Source organism: Suillus subalutaceus (assembly GCF_016647625.1).
Source record: "Suillus subalutaceus strain FC151 chromosome Unknown DFJ58scaffold_27, whole genome shotgun sequence".
Classification (NCBI taxonomy): Eukaryota; Fungi; Basidiomycota; class Agaricomycetes; order Boletales; family Suillaceae; genus Suillus; species Suillus subalutaceus.
This window is the reverse complement of record NW_024540276.1, coordinates 179386-195609: the sequence shown is the minus strand read 5'-3', so window position 1 is coordinate 195609 and position 16224 is coordinate 179386. Positions and strand designations below refer to the sequence as shown.

The 16224-nt window shown below is 48.6% G+C and overlaps 6 protein-coding genes across 6 annotated transcripts; 5 read left to right on the top strand and 1 right to left on the bottom strand.

Moving 5' to 3' along the window:
• Nucleotides 1-243: 243 nt before the first annotated feature.
• Nucleotides 244-2551, bottom strand: DFJ58DRAFT_681386 (eukaryotic translation initiation factor 4A-like protein). Its single transcript, XM_041383220.1, has 4 exons — nt 2262-2551; nt 1527-2202; nt 1340-1468; nt 244-1289 (listed from the first exon to the last, which is right to left on the bottom strand). The coding sequence occupies exons 1-4, from the start codon at nt 2300-2302 to the stop codon at nt 651-653; spliced, it is 1485 nt and encodes a 494-aa protein (XP_041246323.1). The 5' UTR covers nt 2303-2551; the 3' UTR covers nt 244-650.
• A 1501-nt stretch (nt 2552-4052) lies between these two features.
• DFJ58DRAFT_657123 (uncharacterized protein) lies at nt 4053-4403 on the top strand (the record flags this gene model as incomplete). The annotated part of the gene is made up of 2 exons (XM_041381956.1): nt 4053-4222; nt 4274-4403. 2 exons carry the CDS (start codon nt 4053-4055, stop codon nt 4401-4403), a joined length of 300 nt encoding a protein of 99 aa, XP_041246322.1.
• Nucleotides 4404-4752: 349 nt separating this feature from the next.
• On the top strand, nt 4753-6103 carry DFJ58DRAFT_871127 (uncharacterized protein; the record flags this gene model as incomplete). Its single annotated transcript, XM_041394304.1, has 4 exons — nt 4753-5212; nt 5265-5622; nt 5673-6031; nt 6084-6103. The coding sequence occupies exons 1-4, from the start codon at nt 5044-5046 to the stop codon at nt 6101-6103; spliced, it is 906 nt and encodes a 301-aa protein (XP_041246321.1). The 5' UTR covers nt 4753-5043.
• A 956-nt stretch (nt 6104-7059) lies between these two features.
• Nucleotides 7060-8798, top strand: DFJ58DRAFT_776390 (uncharacterized protein). The gene is made up of 3 exons (XM_041389505.1): nt 7060-7841; nt 7912-8080; nt 8132-8798. The coding sequence occupies exons 1-3, from the start codon at nt 7257-7259 to the stop codon at nt 8542-8544; spliced, it is 1167 nt and encodes a 388-aa protein (XP_041246320.1). The 5' UTR covers nt 7060-7256; the 3' UTR covers nt 8545-8798.
• A 133-nt stretch (nt 8799-8931) lies between these two features.
• Nucleotides 8932-10518, top strand: DFJ58DRAFT_776388 (uncharacterized protein). Its single transcript, XM_041389504.1, has 4 exons — nt 8932-9358; nt 9416-9521; nt 9594-10107; nt 10156-10518. Exons 1-4 carry the CDS (start codon nt 9130-9132, stop codon nt 10420-10422), a joined length of 1116 nt encoding a protein of 371 aa, XP_041246319.1. The 5' UTR covers nt 8932-9129; the 3' UTR covers nt 10423-10518.
• Nucleotides 10519-10618: 100 nt separating this feature from the next.
• On the top strand, nt 10619-15370 carry DFJ58DRAFT_657147 (putative peripheral membrane protein; the record flags this gene model as incomplete). The annotated part of the gene is made up of 16 exons (XM_041381960.1): nt 10619-10660; nt 10719-10768; nt 10800-10947; nt 10980-11076; nt 11128-11535; nt 11585-11678; nt 11728-11843; nt 11889-11947; nt 11994-12195; nt 12246-12300; nt 12356-12513; nt 12564-12722; nt 12771-12809; nt 12859-14190; nt 14250-14365; nt 14417-15370. 16 exons carry the CDS (start codon nt 10619-10621, stop codon nt 15368-15370), a joined length of 4029 nt encoding a protein of 1342 aa, XP_041246318.1.
• Between the last annotated feature and the right edge of the window lie 854 nt (nt 15371-16224).

Below are 16224 nucleotides of genomic sequence, written 5' to 3'. Positions count from 1 at the left end.
ACTCGTGGTACCGCCGTCTACCGTCCTATTAATGACCAGTAACGATTCGAGTCGACCCTTTATTAATAGCATCTTGGTCCGACGTTCATAGTTTTGATTACTTACTAGAGCACCTGCAGTGATCTCTGTTCTACCGGTTCGAGGCCTCGGGGATTCGAAGGAATGCGTCAACTCGTCAGATTTGGGGAAGGAATTGTATTGTCACGGTACCAGCAGTGCCAACAATGTCCGACAAAGAACATAGCGCCAGACAAAGTCAAAACTACACAAACAATTCGAAACCCCAACCCCAACCTCCCACACCACACAAACCCCACACCACCAACCACCACACACACCATTCATCACCAGCAAAAAAACTCGACTCCCGATCGGAGTACGTACGTAGGGGCCAGACTAAGAGCGTAGTATAACCTAATATGATATATATAATCGAACACGCAAAACCAGACGTGAGAAAAAAAGGATGGAGCGCAAGATGTGACGGGTGCCAGAGCAGTGAGATGGATGGACAGGCGATGTCGAACAAAGGGAAACACGACCCCTGGAATACGAGATGTCGAGATGGCGGCTGACGATAAAGGATGAGAATGATCGAGCGGTGATGGTCTCCTCCCCCTCCCTCCTACACGCAACATGAAAGAACGAGCTCATCGTGTAGGAGTGCCATTACGGTACGCTGCGTGGTTGGCATAACCACCCCGTTGAGCTTGCTGCCCTTGTGACGGTCCAGGCGCTGCGCCGTTCTGGCGGCCGTTACTTGACGTTTGCTGAGAAGGTGCCTGCGGTCGCTGCTGCTGAGATGGTTGTGGCTGAGGCTGAGGCTGGGGCTGAGGCTTCTGCGGGGCAGGCTCCTCAGCAGCGCTGGGTGCGACATAAAGGCCCTTGTCAATAGCCTGGGGAATGGGCTGAATCTCGGTACCAAGCTCCTGCTCAATGCGATATAGGTTGAAACGGTCCTCATAAGTGACCAGGTTAATAGCAAGACCCAAGTGCCCGAACCGACCGGAACGACCAATGCGGTGGAGGTACGTCTCCGAGTTCTTGGGGAAGTCAAAGTTGATTACGACGTTGACTGCCTGGATATCAATTCCTCGGGTCAATAGGTCTGAGCAGACTAGGTTGCGGCAGACCCCATTGCGGAAGTCGTGGAACACGCGATTACGATGTGACTGAAGCATCTTTGCGTGCGAGTAGAAACAGGAATAGCCGAGGTCTGTTACTTTCTTTGCGAGTAGCTCGACGCGGTTGGTAGAGTTACAGAATATAATGGATTGGTTGATTTGCAACTGAAGATGGATGGTCAGTAAGGAAAGAGGGTTGATGTGTGGGAACTTACTTTAGAGAAAAGGGTGTTCAAACAGTGGACCTTCTGTCGCTCCTCGACATAAGCGTAATACTGCGTAACACCACGTAAGGTGAGCTCCTCCATAAGATTGATCTCGTAAGGAGTTCTCATGCGTTTGTCCTACAGAAAGAAACACGTCAAACACTAGTAGCAAAGGCAGTACTCATGGCAAGCCTACCTTGAAATCCTTCACCATCATAGGGAAGGTTGCACTGAAAAGCATGACCTGACGATCCGTAGGAAGGAAAGAGAGTAATTGCTCCATGACAGGAGTAAACTCGGGCGACAAAAGTTTATCTGCCTCGTCCATGACAAACACAGGACACTCGCTGAGATCAGCAACGTTTTTGCCTGCTAAATCCAGGATACGTCCCGGTGTTCCAACGAGAACATGAACCGTCTCTGATAAGCGCATGATATCGTCTTTGAGGGTCGTGCCGCCTGTGGTCACCATGACCTGGATACCCATATGTTTTCCCAGTATTTTACAGACCTGGGATGTCTGGAGGGCAAGTTCGCGAGTAGGGACGAGGAGTAGGGCTTGAATCTTATTCTTGCCGACATCAATCTGCTGTAATGAGGGTATAACGAAAGCAGCGGTCTTGCCTGTCCCGTTTTTAGCACGAGCAAGGATGTCACGTTTGGTGAGGGCGACAGGGATGGCTTCTTCTTGTATAGGTGATGGCCTTTCGAAACCTGCTTCGAAAATGCCCATGAGAAGTTCACGACGGAGGAACATGTCCTCAAATTCAGTTCCTTTGGTGTTTGTGACATCTTCTGTCTGGGGGCGCAAGTCTTTTGGTGGTGGACGAAGACCCGCCCTCCATGAAGCGTCATTGGGGGTTGCGGATGAGCTACGAAATTAAAATTGCATTAGAAAAAGATAAGTTAAAAACAGGAAAGAAGAGCATACGCGGTGGATGTAGATGTGGATGGTCTTGCTGATTGAGACATATTCACGAATTGCTGTTAACGGTAACGGAGAGTAGATATTGGTAGGCGCTATTGGACGATGTAAAAAGGCAGGGCTAGTTTGATCAGCCACGCGTCTGTACCAGTGAAGCTTAGTATTGTGGATCGGTGACTCCTTTGTTTGTTGGTCGCGCCAAAATTATTTGACAGGCTGACGATGAAGTTGTTAAAGACTTGAAGGCTTGAAGGACGTTTGAGTTGAGAGTTGGCAAGTGCAAAACAGTTGGTTTCAATCCTACAAGACCATTGAATTCAAGGTTTCCCGTTTTCTCACGACACACTATTGGACCCGCTTACCTCTTACATACAACTGCTGCACCTGCCAGTGCCAGGTCCTGACTAACTGCAACGTTAAACTCGCGTCGGCCCTCTAATGTAGGAGGGCCTCTCGGTAACGCCATTTTTCATCCCTCGGTCCCTGGGAATGGATCTCGAAATAACAGCTCACTTTGTTGGCAACCACAGAAGATGTAAACAATATTTTGCGATGGCCACACTGACTATTCTATATGATTGCAGTTAATAATTCCTTCGTTTTGTCACTCGTGAGGTACGTCAAACGTTGCACGTGTTGCCAAGCAGCCGCTTCATTTCTAGGTTCGCTCGCTTTTTCGTAAGAAAAAAAAACTTCAGTGGCTGTGGGCCACGTCGAGTTAGAGTAAGTACTCGAGTACGGACTCGGATATCGGACCATTATGCATTACTTATGTACGGAAGACAGGCATCGTTTGCACAATGAATTTGATATACCCTGAACCTAACATGTGGCATAAATAAGGTGCCAGGCATCTCACATGCGTTCACATCCAATGGTACCCGCCTCATTCCCTTACAACACGCCGGACGACCGTGAAATTACGGCGTTCGCGGGTGCCATTTAAGCCTCATGAAGGGCCCATTGAAGCCCGCCCCTGCCCTTCAAGCTTCGGACCGATAACGTACTACTTGGCATTTACAAGCCTATCAGCACGCATGTTATACCTGCAGCCAAATCCGTGAGTCACCCCAGATGGAGTTCCAGTCCCCAAGCCACCTCCTCAATCTTAGAAGAAAATCGAGGGAGATATCAAGAAGCTGGGAATTAATGAAACACAGTTCCGGCAAGGAGAGGACGGCCATTTCGTGGTCACAAGTGAAATGGTGCTATGGAATTGTGTCAATCGATATGCGAAAAGGGGAAAGGAGGCCAAATGAAGGGATCACCTTATTTCTTGTGCACACAACAGACTTTCCGAGGGAAGTGAGTGTCGTGTCGGTATCCATGGTAATCTGATTATCCATTATGGATTAGATATGGAAGCCAACCCTATGTTACCTATCAGCTGCCTGTGGTGTTATAGATGAGATACGGTCGTAGGAGTCAGTGCAACACGGGCACTCTGCTCTCTGCTAAACAGACAGACTCTCAGTGGTGACTGAGAGGACGCCTCTCATTCATGCTTGCTTGGAAGCAGTTGATTGGACTGACAATCTTGCGAGAGATATTGCAAGCATTCTCATCAACTACATGACAGGAGAGGTAGGAACATCTGAGTCATCATGCGTTCATTAGCGAATCACGACAAAAGAATGGCTTTTCTTCCCGCACCCTTGTCGTAGCAGGACATTCCTTCGGAGGTTGCTTGACTCATGCATTTCAGCTCGTGATAATCCATGAATTTTCTGGCCTTGTTTTCTTCCAGATTTTGATCATGACCCTCGCGTCGGAGTATTAACTATGACTGTAGGGAGGATGCCTGACGTGCTTCGGCTCTATCTCGATTTTGGACTGCACGAGGATGGAAGCAGACGTGTTGGATTGAAGACACCTCCCATCCATGAGGCGCTCATCCTTTCCAACCTGGGAGCTAGCCGCGAAACTTGGGAATTGATGGAAAGGCTCGACAAGAACATCGAGTTGCTGTGAATTCTTCCTAGGATTCGCAACCAGAATGTTCAAGGCGAGAAGGCAAGACGAGATCTGCTAACTGGTAGGCACTGTGCTGTAGAGCAAATTGGGAAGGAGCATGTTTGGCGCATGCCAGCAAATGCATCCAACATCACCATCAGTTCTCCCGGACATCTCGTCTGCATCCCATCTTGAGACATTTCCGTATTTGACATAATTGCAGTTTCGATACCTCAGGAGTCTCTGGAAGAGCTTGGTACCTCACAGAATATAAATTGATTGCTATCTAACTATCTGCACAGCGCAAATTATGACCGACTTTCTCCACAAGAAATACGACGTTTTATCGAGTCAAAGCTCTGATACTTGTGCATGAATTCTTCGAGGTTGAGCGCTTTTTTTCGAGAATTTACCTGTCTCAGCAACTGCAGATCAGTCCACTAGGTTTACATGAGCTTAACATTGTGCTGTAAACGGGTATGTATGGCATTTTCCGCTGGCAGATTTGAGGCATTAGAGCAACTACACAGATGGCTCTATATTCCATAAAAATATATCCACGATTGCTAGTGTCTAACTTATAATGTGATATGAAAATGTTGTAGCGCCGTGATGTAAACAATAATGGTGCAAATGCAAGTGAGTGAATTACTGTAGGTGTCGAATCCACTATGGAACAGCATCGATAGGGCGCCGTAATCGTAGTCTCCCCTATGTAGGAAGATCAGTCGTTTCTTCCGTAATCGTGTGAATTGGCGAAGTCGCATCAAGCTCAGAAGCTGCGAGACTCCAAAGCCGTCGCTTCCCCTCCTGCAAATCGTTGTGTGCCACAGTCATGGGTCCTACGCCAGCATCCAGAGATGGCCTTACCAGCCGTGTCCTCCCGCAGATGATTCTTTCTGACAAGTCCAATCCATTAACTAAACCCCATACCCCCTTGTCAAGCGACCTCGCAGTCGCAGAAAAGGCGGCGGCGAGGTTTTCTGTCAGAGGCAATGCGATCGGTGGGTATAATCGAGTCAAGTGTACCGATCTTCACATCAAGCAATTCCTCAGTCACCGGGGGGTGCGGTAACCTTGGGATCGAGGCAGCACGTGCCCTCCTGGAACATGGCGCGTCGGGTGTGTCGCTATTTGACGTCAATCCGGCGCAAGCCCAGGACGTTGTTGATAGGCTGCGTTTTGATTTCCCATCGGCAAAGATCATTACGAAGAAAGTAGACGTCCGCGATCAGCAGGTCGTTCAAGCAGCCATCGCTGAGACTGCTGACGAGCTCGGAAGCTTGGATATTCTCCTGTGCTTCGCAGGTGTGGTCGCTTGCAACCACGCCCTTGATGTCACTCTTGAAGAGTGGAAGAGTACGCTCGGCATCAATACGACAGGAAGTTGGTTGTGTGCCCAAGCAGTGGCAAAGTAAATCAACCCCGTTTAAACTCGAAACTCACCTCCTGACAGTCCGAAAGACAGATGGTCGAGCAAGGGACAGGCGGTAGCATCGTCTTCACGGCATCCATATCTGGTCACAGTGTCAATTTCCCTCAACCACAAGTCTCATACAATGTTTCCAAGGGCGCGCTCCTGCAGCTAAAGAGCTCTCTTGCAGCCGAGTGGGCTCGATATGGCATCCGTGTCAACAGCATCAGCCCAGGGTATATGGATACAGTATTGAATGAAGGTCCAGGGCTTGAAGAAGCTAGGAAACTATGGTACTCGAGAAACCCGATGGGACGTATGGGGGACCCGAGCGAGCTGACAGGCGTTGTGGTGCTCCTCTGCAGTCGTGCGGGGAGGTACATTAACGGGGCTGATATCCTTGTGGATGGTATGGCCTGCAACCTAAGTTCGAATGGAAATACTTGACAAATGTTTTTCAGGTGGCGGATCTGTCTTTTGATTGCCAGTGTGTGGAAATGTTGGGAATCAATCGTAGACATACCAACGACCCGGGTATGTTACTGTAAGGGGGAAAGGAACGGGTTGCATGACAATGGTCATCGAAGAGTGAAATACAAATATGTTTTGGGGCCGTTTCCCTTGAGCCGCCGATGACTGTAGGCCAAGAACCTTGGTCAGTCCGCCGCGAGAACTCAAGTAATTACTTACTTTCATAGTGCAGTCACTCGGATTCGATTGTTAACGTACTTGCCGCTGAGTCGAAGAATACTTACGGTATCGTCTTGTATCACGGAGTCGTCCGAATGATAGCAGTTGAAATTAGAAGTTAGAAGTGATGTGCACCAATCAAGTGGCACTGTGAAAATGAATGGATGGATTCGCTGACGCCGTGAGTCACCGTGGGGCCAATAATAGTCTCAAATATCACAGGCTTACCTACCGAAGCTCCACCATAAGAGTTACTATGAAAAGAGAAGGCGAACATAGCAGAAAACCGTGACAACGGCGCATACGCGGTGCGGATCCACCTGTGCTACTTGGGTCTCCGTAGAAGGAATGTAGTGCTTTCTACCTGTACTTTATACAGGATACTTTGGTGTTTCGGTCAGGCTCGATGGTGCGAAGCCAGAGCGGTCCAGACCAAGTCTAGACACTGTTACGAAAAGAGCAGAAGATATGCCAAAATTTTGAAGGAGATAAGGATGAAATATCGCGAAATGAAAGGGACAGAAGTAGATGGGAAACGACGCGACGACCTAAATAGGTTGAAAATCATTGCAAATCAGCAGACGACGAAGAACAAGGCGAGACTTTTATGTGAACGTTCAATCAGACGTGGCATTATTATCCTCGTCAGGCGCTTTGAATTTCGGCAGCTTGCCCGTCGGGATTAAAGCGTGAGCGCCAATGCGCGCTCGACCTCGCCATTCAAACCTCTAGTGTCCCTTTCCTCTTACCAATCACATATTTACTTAAAAGTGAGTGCCAACAGGTGCCAACACGCTGGAAAGATCTATTCGTGTTCGCTAACAACGTTTTATTTCAGCGACATTACACTGGTCTCACTGCCGATATTCACACTCTTTTCAAATCGACGCTCTTTTCAAATCAAACATTCGTTGCACTTATATCTGAGCAGTTAGATATCAGACATGTTTACGCCTCCCCCGTCACCTCCTCCATTCAAAAGTTCTGAAATGCCCAAGCTGGAAATGACTAACGATACCCCCACACACGCCAACCCATCTGCGTCCCACACACATTCATACCAATCCAAGCAAAAATATACCCTTACTCTTCGCTGGACGATCATATTGGTCCCAATGGCTCTCATCGCAATCGGCGTGTCCACACAATTTTTTATTCATCCAACGGTGTTTGATGCCTTTTCGCCAACCTCAATCTACGGGTGGAAATCGTGGACCAAAAGCTTGACCGATTGGTCACTGCATGAGAGACACAAACCTACTGCGAACCTCTTGCGGCTCGCAGTAGTGTCTGACACAAGCGCGTTACCCTTCATCAAGAGGAGCACACCTTCGGCTACCCCCACACCCACCATTCCAATAAATCCAACTTTGCCAACTCCATTTCCCCAGCCCTATGACACAACTTTGTCGTCAAATTTCTCGACCACATCCTGCTACAATTTCTTCCTCAATATGACACAGACAGATGCTTTACGATCTTGCCGCCCTTTCTCACTCTTGCTCACTCATTCTCAAGCATTCATACAGGTGTGTTTTTTCCTAGATGGCGTCCCGCACACTGTTCAACATCACTACTTCGGTACTGTTACACAAGCAGGTACAAGATAATATAAATGCGACGAACACGGATGTTTGGGGGACGTGCAACACTGCTCTCTCTTCAAATCAGTGTGACCTGAACATGGCGTGGTTTGCATCGTCACTACGTTCTTCATGTGCTACCGATTTAAGCAATCAAAACCTCCTGGCAGTCAACGCATTGATAGGTACGATATGAATAATAGCAATGCTGGGAGGGGGTCCTGACAATGAAACAGGTCTTCAAGCATTTGACTTGATGCGGCAAGCGGCGTGTTCCGTGGATCCCGTGGCAAATGCATATTGTTATGTCGAAGCTGTGGCGAGCTCTGATCCTTCTAGCTATTATTTCTACCAGCTACCCCTCGGACAGACAGTACCCCAAATCACCAGTGGGGCATGTAACTCTTGCACCAAGAGTCTCATGTCAATGTATTGGGCTGCTCTGAGCAGCGCAAACGCCACCAGCTTGACAGGATTGCAGGCTACGTACGGCGACGCGGCAACAAAACTGAACAATGAGTGTGGATCGCTTTACGCCCAAAGTACAACCGTGGCATCCTCATCAGCGCCACCGAGCGTCGAGTTGACCAGCGTGGGAGGGGCCTGGGCTGTGCTGCTGGCTATGGGTGTACTATCAATGTTGTCATAGGGAGAAGTAGGGTTGATTTATTGTCTGATACAACCCGGGTGATCGTATTTTTGGGCTATTTAGTTTTCTTTTTCTTTGCGGATCTACTTGCATAGGCGTGCGGGCTACCACTTTGGATATGTGTTCATTCTTACCACATTCACAGCGTCAACTATCCTATATAGTACTTATGATGGTCAACCGCTGTACATTCACTGTCTTCTCGTGTATACTGTTAAATTTGGGATAATGAGATTTTTGACGTAGTCACTCAAGCCATCCGTCCCCGACTCGGGTCGAGAACTTAAAGAGCCGATCACGGTAAAATTGAAGGTCCAGCATAGGCTTATTACTTAAGCGACAACGGATAGCCGAGGACTTACTTTCCTAATTCGTCGACTCCATGTCAGGCTTCATCATGATCAAGACTTGGCATGATACTTTCATTCCGAACCACGACAACGACAAGCTGGTCTTATACGTCCTTCCGGATCCTTCAACACTTTCTTAGACCCTTGTACGACTAAGATTCTGTGTAGCACTCAATCGTCACATGTGCACTGCCCCCTTCTCTGCTTCCCGTTAATTCCTTGCGACTAAACAGCCATGTTTCACTCTCGTCTGCGGGTACGTGTTGGACCATCGATGGATAAGCTTGTCTGTATCACAGACAAAGTGAACAGCGGAAAGGCGCATGATATATCCTCGGAATTGTTCGAAGGCAAGGTCGCCATTAACATCAAAGGTTTCACCAATCCCACTGGCGAAGAGCTTTCCGCGGAGTATTTTGACCGAGAAGATAGGAAAGGGATAACGTGGAGTATCCAGGTTCAGGGTGCGTCTGAGCACCTCGGACATAAATTTTATTCTGATGCTGTGGTAATTATGTCAGGCCGGTTCCTACAACCGACTTCAGCGGATGATGTTATGTTTGGAAATACGTTCGACAAACGTTTAAAGTTGCCTTGGGGTGCTGGTGTGGCGCTCAAGTTCATGAAGTGAGTAGGTTGTTATGTTTATTCGGTATCAGATGTTGGCACACGACGACAGGAGCTAATCATAATTTTTAGATACGTCGATCCTACTTTGGAACATGACTTGATGTCGGATACGAAGCCTTGGGCCCTTTCACCGCTGATTGCAACGATGCCCCATTTTGTGCACGAAAGAATAGATGACATCCGAGCTTCGCCCGTTCTAGAGCATAAACGATCGCAGTCGTCGTTTCCACCCTCACAATCAATAGGGGAGGATACCTCGCAGTTACAATTTGCCATCGCATCCTCGAATTCCTCTAGCTCTACGTATTTGACCCCATACTCGTCCAATTCTCCGGTTGCGACACCATCCTCGTCATCATCGGTTGCCTCATCTTCATCTAACCACTTGAGTTTGCTGAAAATGCCTGGTGCATTGGACGTCTCGGTAAAGAATTCACTTAAGTTGCCTCTTGAAAAAGTGCACTTGAAGAAGAATAAGAAGACGAGGATATTTGGTCGCGCGCTGGATCTGCGAACTGCAGGCGATCGTAGGTCATACTTTAGCAGTCCTCAACATCGGCGAGAGATCGTATTTGGACCTGAGGTATTGTCGTTCATCATTTCAATCACTGTCTACTGATAATTTTTTTAGGATCTGATCACGACAGATTTCTGCTATGGATATCTGCAATTCAACCCGACTCTTGCCTTAAGGCTTTCAGGTGGTATGACATTCGACCTCATGAAGTACTGGGATAGACATCCTGTCAGGTTTGTTTGTTGCAAACGGAGAAAGCCAGAAGACGGGGAACGCAGCGACGGGCAGCCCACGGGTGACTTATATTGGATTGTCTCGATAGAGACTGCATATGAAGGCGATATACATCAGGAAGATTCAGAAACAGGACAGGGACAATAACATGATATAGACGGATATTTCTAATTCACACACATCTTGTATTATATATTGGACAATAGAGAAACCTACCATCCATCATATGGTTAGGGGTAGTTTTTCCTTAGCGGGAGCGTTTACATCATGTGGCCGTGCCACTTTGCCTGCTCCCGAGTCGCAGCATAACGTCGAACCATAATATTGTCAGTACACCGGGATAATGATTCAGATATGCCGTGCGGAAGACGGCGAATCATATCAGGTATGCTGCAACAGAGTCTCCGGTGTCATAGACTCGCAGTACTTACATCAAACAACAGGTCAATGCTAACTTACGAGACATTGAGAGGCACGCCTATGCCCAAGCCCAGTTTTATAACGCACTAACGTTTGTTCTGCAGGCGAGGAAGCCTAGAGGCATTCTTAAATCAGGAGACGGGCGTTGATCAGGACGCCATCTTGGCTTACCTTTCGGATGGTACACGCTTGCGTACCGACAATGTTCGTGAGCTAGTGGGTGCACATGACCAGGCAAGTCATATTCTCACTGTAAACGCGGAAAACGTTAACTCCCTGAACAGACTATCTATGTTTTCAACAAGTATTATTTGGATTTCGACTTAAACGACGTACTTCACGAGCTAAGGGTTAACCCACCACTGCAACCTCCGATTGAAGGTGCGTGGCTCGAGCCATATTTGATATTTTAACGTCAACAAAGTATCCCAGATTCAATTTCTACAACACCTCCATATCGACCTTCACAACTCGCTGCATCTTACCTTCGCACAGCACATACGCACCTCGAACATATCGTCCATACCGTGGCCACCCTTCACCGCCAACATCAAGCGGCTCGAATTGCATCCAGCAGCCTCGAACTTAATGTTCTCGCTATAGCTGACGTCTTCGATGGCATCGCTATGACGGCCCGTAAGGACCTCGAGCGCCAGGCCGCGCTCCTTGCAGGTCTGGATGCGGATTTGGAAATCATAAGCCGCGTGAAGATACATGTTGAATTTATGTCGCCTGCTGTGAGAACTGCGATTGAGAACGGAGAGCGGCCGAGGACGTTGGGTGATTATGTGTCGAATGTGAGGATGAAACAGGTCGCTGACGCGTGTGCGAGGACGCATGGTACGTAATTGAAAAAAGTTGGGATTACCTTCTTATATTGTCGGTTTAGAGGATCTCCGGGCTCAGTTCCAGGACGCTGAGCAGTCAGCAGCCAGGTTAACGAACGGAACTGATTCTGTACGCGCAACAGTAATGAATACAGAGTTTGTGTTCCTCATCCTATGATACCATGTCCATCTCACTTGTTCATAGAATACTGGAGGGTGCAGACGCCTCAGGCCGTCGGGCGCAGGAGATTCTCGAAAAGGCATCGGACATTACAGCAGCTCTTGAGAGTCCTGCCACGGATCCAAATAACCTTCTTCGTGGTATGTCCGATTCATAGACGCAATAACAAAGTAATCATGTCTCAGAGCTAAAACATCTTGATGGTGCACTGCGAAGCGAAGTACGAGACATTACCGAAGCCAAGGTTTGTCTTCGAAGTCTATGAAAATGCTCTTACTGACGTTTTACAGAACGCATATACCGAGCAATGTATCGGTGTCCTTCGTCAAATCAGTGCCTTAAATATCGACATTGTACAGCTACCAACGACCCTCTCTAACCTGCAAGGTAAATTCAGGGCTAAGAACAGCTTCTCGCACATACAGAGGCTTCACAATATGCTGTATGCATATTGCGCCACTGTCGTTGAGATCGTGCGACGCAAGGAATTTGGTTAGTTAACGCAGTTTTGCGTGACCCCATGTCTGATCTCTTAAACGCAGCTCACTTTTTCTATCAGCGCGCGCAAAGCATTTTGGAAGTGATGGCCAAGCTGTCGTAAGTCCACAAAAGTTGTTGTGATGCTATGTTACAACTCCTGACGAGTCTGTAGTGCAAGCGAGCGGAAACGCCGACAGGTATATAGAGGGGAAGTGCATGGTCAACTGCCCTTCGATACGAAAGGAATGGATGATGTTGTACCGACCATCGACTTTTCTCCTTCCGGTAGCAAAGAGCCGTCGTATTCGCTGGACCGAGAAGACATTAATGGTATTGTTTTGTCCACTAGCCCGTCGGCCAAACTCATAGTGAAATACCAGTGCTGCTTCAAGTCCTGAGCGATCTGGAGTCATGGGCGCGGTCAAGTTCAGACCCTGTGGCGATGGGCTCAGTACAGGAAGCAAGAAGTGCAGTGGATAAGCTCATAGCCAAGATGGATAATCTGGAAGCTGGGTTTGACCGTATCGCGGAGCGTTCTTGTGAGTAAAATAAGTCGCCAAACACACCTCTAGCTAACTTTGTGCAAGTACTCTCGGCATCACGATTGTCTTCGTCACGCAGAAGACGTAAGTCGATATCTTTATATTTTTGCCCTAATACTCACATGAGTCACAGTAACAGAAGCAGACGAACACGCATTTCAGGAATTGGCTGAGCAACTGCGCGAAATGCAAGAAGCCCAGGCAAACCAAGAAAAACTGGTACAACAAGAGCGGACGTCCCTTCAGGCTGAAATACATCGACTCCATAGCGACCTTCAAACCACTGAACTCACATCTCACTCTGAGCGGGAACGTGCGGATGTACTGGAGCGTGAGCTGCACCAAGCCAAAGCGCAGATTGAAAGTGAAGTTGCAGCCCGACGCATACTGGAGCGCCGCAATTTGGAGTTGGCCCAAGACCTCGAAAAAGAGCGACAGAATCGTGTTCTAGCACTCGTCGATGCTACGGAACAGACACGTACAGTCGAAGTAATGAGGCAGGAATTATCACAGGTCCGTTCGCAAGCGGAGGAAATGAAAGCTTTGGAAACTAGGAACGCGTCAAAAATTGCTCAGCTGGTCGAAGAGCAAGCAACGACTCTGCGGAACCTGGAAGCGGCACGTGCTAGAGGGGAAAACCTGGAGACCCAGATCCAAACCGCTCGCTCTGAATGCGATGAGGTGAACAAAGCACTGAAGAATACCCACACGGAGAAAGATAGATTACTTCGGGTACAGGCTAACGAACACGATCGCATTATGCGGGATCACATCGCCGAAGCTGATGGTGACCGGGCTGTTCTTGAACACCAATTCTCGGAGCTCAGAGCACAGCTTGAAGATACTGAACGGCAACTGAAGGAAGCACGCTCACAAACAGAGTTAACCAACGCAGATGCTATGGGTCTGCGTGAGGAGCTTCAGCGGGTCGAGCATGAGCTTCGGGAGGCAAGGCACATAGAGAGAATCCTCCGAGATGACTTGACAGCTGGACGGTCCTCCCAGTCTGACTACGAGCATCGATTGGAAAACAGTGGTCGTCTAGTTGCTCAGATGCTCGACGTCGCGATTGCTTTCCGAAATTCTCATTGCAAAGCACTTTCTCTCGTGCATAATCTCACTAGTCACCCCAATTCATCGAAGCATGCACAGTCCCTTGCCGAATCTACATTCGCATCCACCCAACGCCATGGGCAAAGTGCTGGTGCGCAAGCCGATGAGCCCTCTCCAATTGATCCATCAGATCTTCTGGGTGCCCTGGAATCATTACGTGCCTTCGACCATGATCATTTCTTGGAAGCGGTGGCCAGAACAGGTTCCATCATTCGAAAGTGGCAGAAGCAATGCAAGGAATATCGAGAGCGCGCGAAGGGCAAGATCTCTTTCCGGAATTTCGCCAAAGGGGATTTAGCACTGTTCCTTCCAACCCGGAATTCTATTTCAAAACCTTGGGCGGCGTTTAATGGTACGTATATATGTTACTACGAGGATGACACTTTTCCCGACGTTGTTCTTGACATCTAGTCTCATTCCCGCACTACTTCCTTTTGGCTACTGGCCACCTCGCCGAGCAGCTGAGAACGAGAGAATGGATAGTGGCAAGGATAACATCCATTACCGAACGTATTGTCGATAGCAAGGTACGTACGGCGTGGTTCATACTGGCGTATTTGCCCTCAACGCCCGACCAGGACCCCTCCAGCAATCCATATGGTTTAGGCGACGGTGTAAAGTATTACATGTTGGAGGTGGAAGACTGGACTCAAGCAGGTCAGATGAATAAGCGGAGACCTGCTGCCAGAAAGGTTTCAGCGTTATCGGATCCTGAAACAGACCGCAAGACAAGCTCAGATCCGCCCGAGCCTTCTCCTAGCCCACCGCCGGCGCCCCAATCTGAATTTGAGAGCGTTTTTAGTGCTACCCAGCCTCCCACATCATCGTCCTTCCCCGTCAGAGCAAGAGCGAACTCCACACCCGTTGCTGGTCCGTCTTCGTTGTCTCGTCTGCTTGCTCAAGCCCCTCCTGAGAACTCAATGGAAATAATTCCATCGTCGCGGGATGTTTCTCCCCCCACTACTCCTCCGCCTCCTCCACCGCTTCCTTCGCCGCCTCCGCAACTTGTTGATTTGAATGCACAACAGCCTGCCTCATTAATCCATGCTCCACGTATACCATCTCCACTGCGTCCAGGTTCGCGCGCGTCTCGTGGCTCCTCGTCCTCTAGGTTCTCCGCGGTTCGACTTCCGCCACTTGCATCTGTCTCTGCTTCTCCCACCGCTGTGAAAGCAGTGGCTACTACCGCTCTGACAGAACATGATTTATCCTCAATATCTCCTCCACGCGAATATTCAACCAGTGGAGGACCGCCGTCTCCACAAGGCTCGTTGTCCGAAGGGATGACTAGCATCTTTCTCAACAGACGCCGGACTACGTCTCACCATGTCCCTCGGTCCTCTCCATTGGCGTCTAGCAATTTCTCGGGCGCACCATCCGCTACTAGCACACTTGCCAGCTTAGCTAGTAATTTTGTTCCTTTCGGGAGAAGAAAGAAGGTCGATATGCCTGCCCCCATCATCGAGGGGCATGTTCGCGACCAAGCCGGGGGAAGTGAGGTATCAGCCAGTGACATGCTGAGACGGTTTTAGGTTGTAGCCCTGCCCGAAATGTATGTGGTGCGGGGATGGGCGCTTCTGTCCACGATCGCTGTTCACCCTTGATCAATCATTTGGTCGGAACATGGATGATAGCCCTCAGAGCATCATGTGATCGGATTGATAGTTAATCTTACTTTCATTGGAGGATCTCTCTGGCTTATCAAGTACTCAGTGTACTACGGTAGTGGCAATACCATCCCATATTGGCCATTTTGACTCTGTCAGAGCCTTGTATATCCTATTACCTTTGCTAGTCGGCGATCTGTTTGAATCCGTTTATCCACATACAGGGTCTTGCGCCGAACTCTTTTTCACGCGTAAGTCAGGTGAAATCTAATTCTTTTGTAGCCTAAGAGTTTTACATGCAGTTTTGACCCACGGAAGACTGAAGGAGATGAAGAACTCAGAACCCGGGAAAAAATCGGCAAGTCGTGGATCTAGGATCATGTTTGGCAAACCCTAGCCAACTCTGTTGATCCGACTTATACTGCCTACGTGGAACAATGCGACTCGATTAACGAAGTAGTACTATTATGTGGGTAGTAGGAGATCCTTCCGCTCAGGCCCCCTTTCCGGACGCCGGTATGGAGTCCAAGGTCTGCTGTCAGTCTGATTCAAGGCACTGGCTTTCAAGTCAGAATGTGCTAAAAAAACCGTCTGCATTCTTATAGGGAGATGCGGGGCAGCGTATGCATGCTGATCTTATGGTAGCGCTGGGAACACCACCCTATTCCTATTCCGGTTGTACCCCATGACGGCATATCCGACAGCATCAAAATGCACCATGAGTGTTGATTATTAACTTGTCAAGCGGTTCATCGTCAATGTTTTCCCGCCTTGATGCA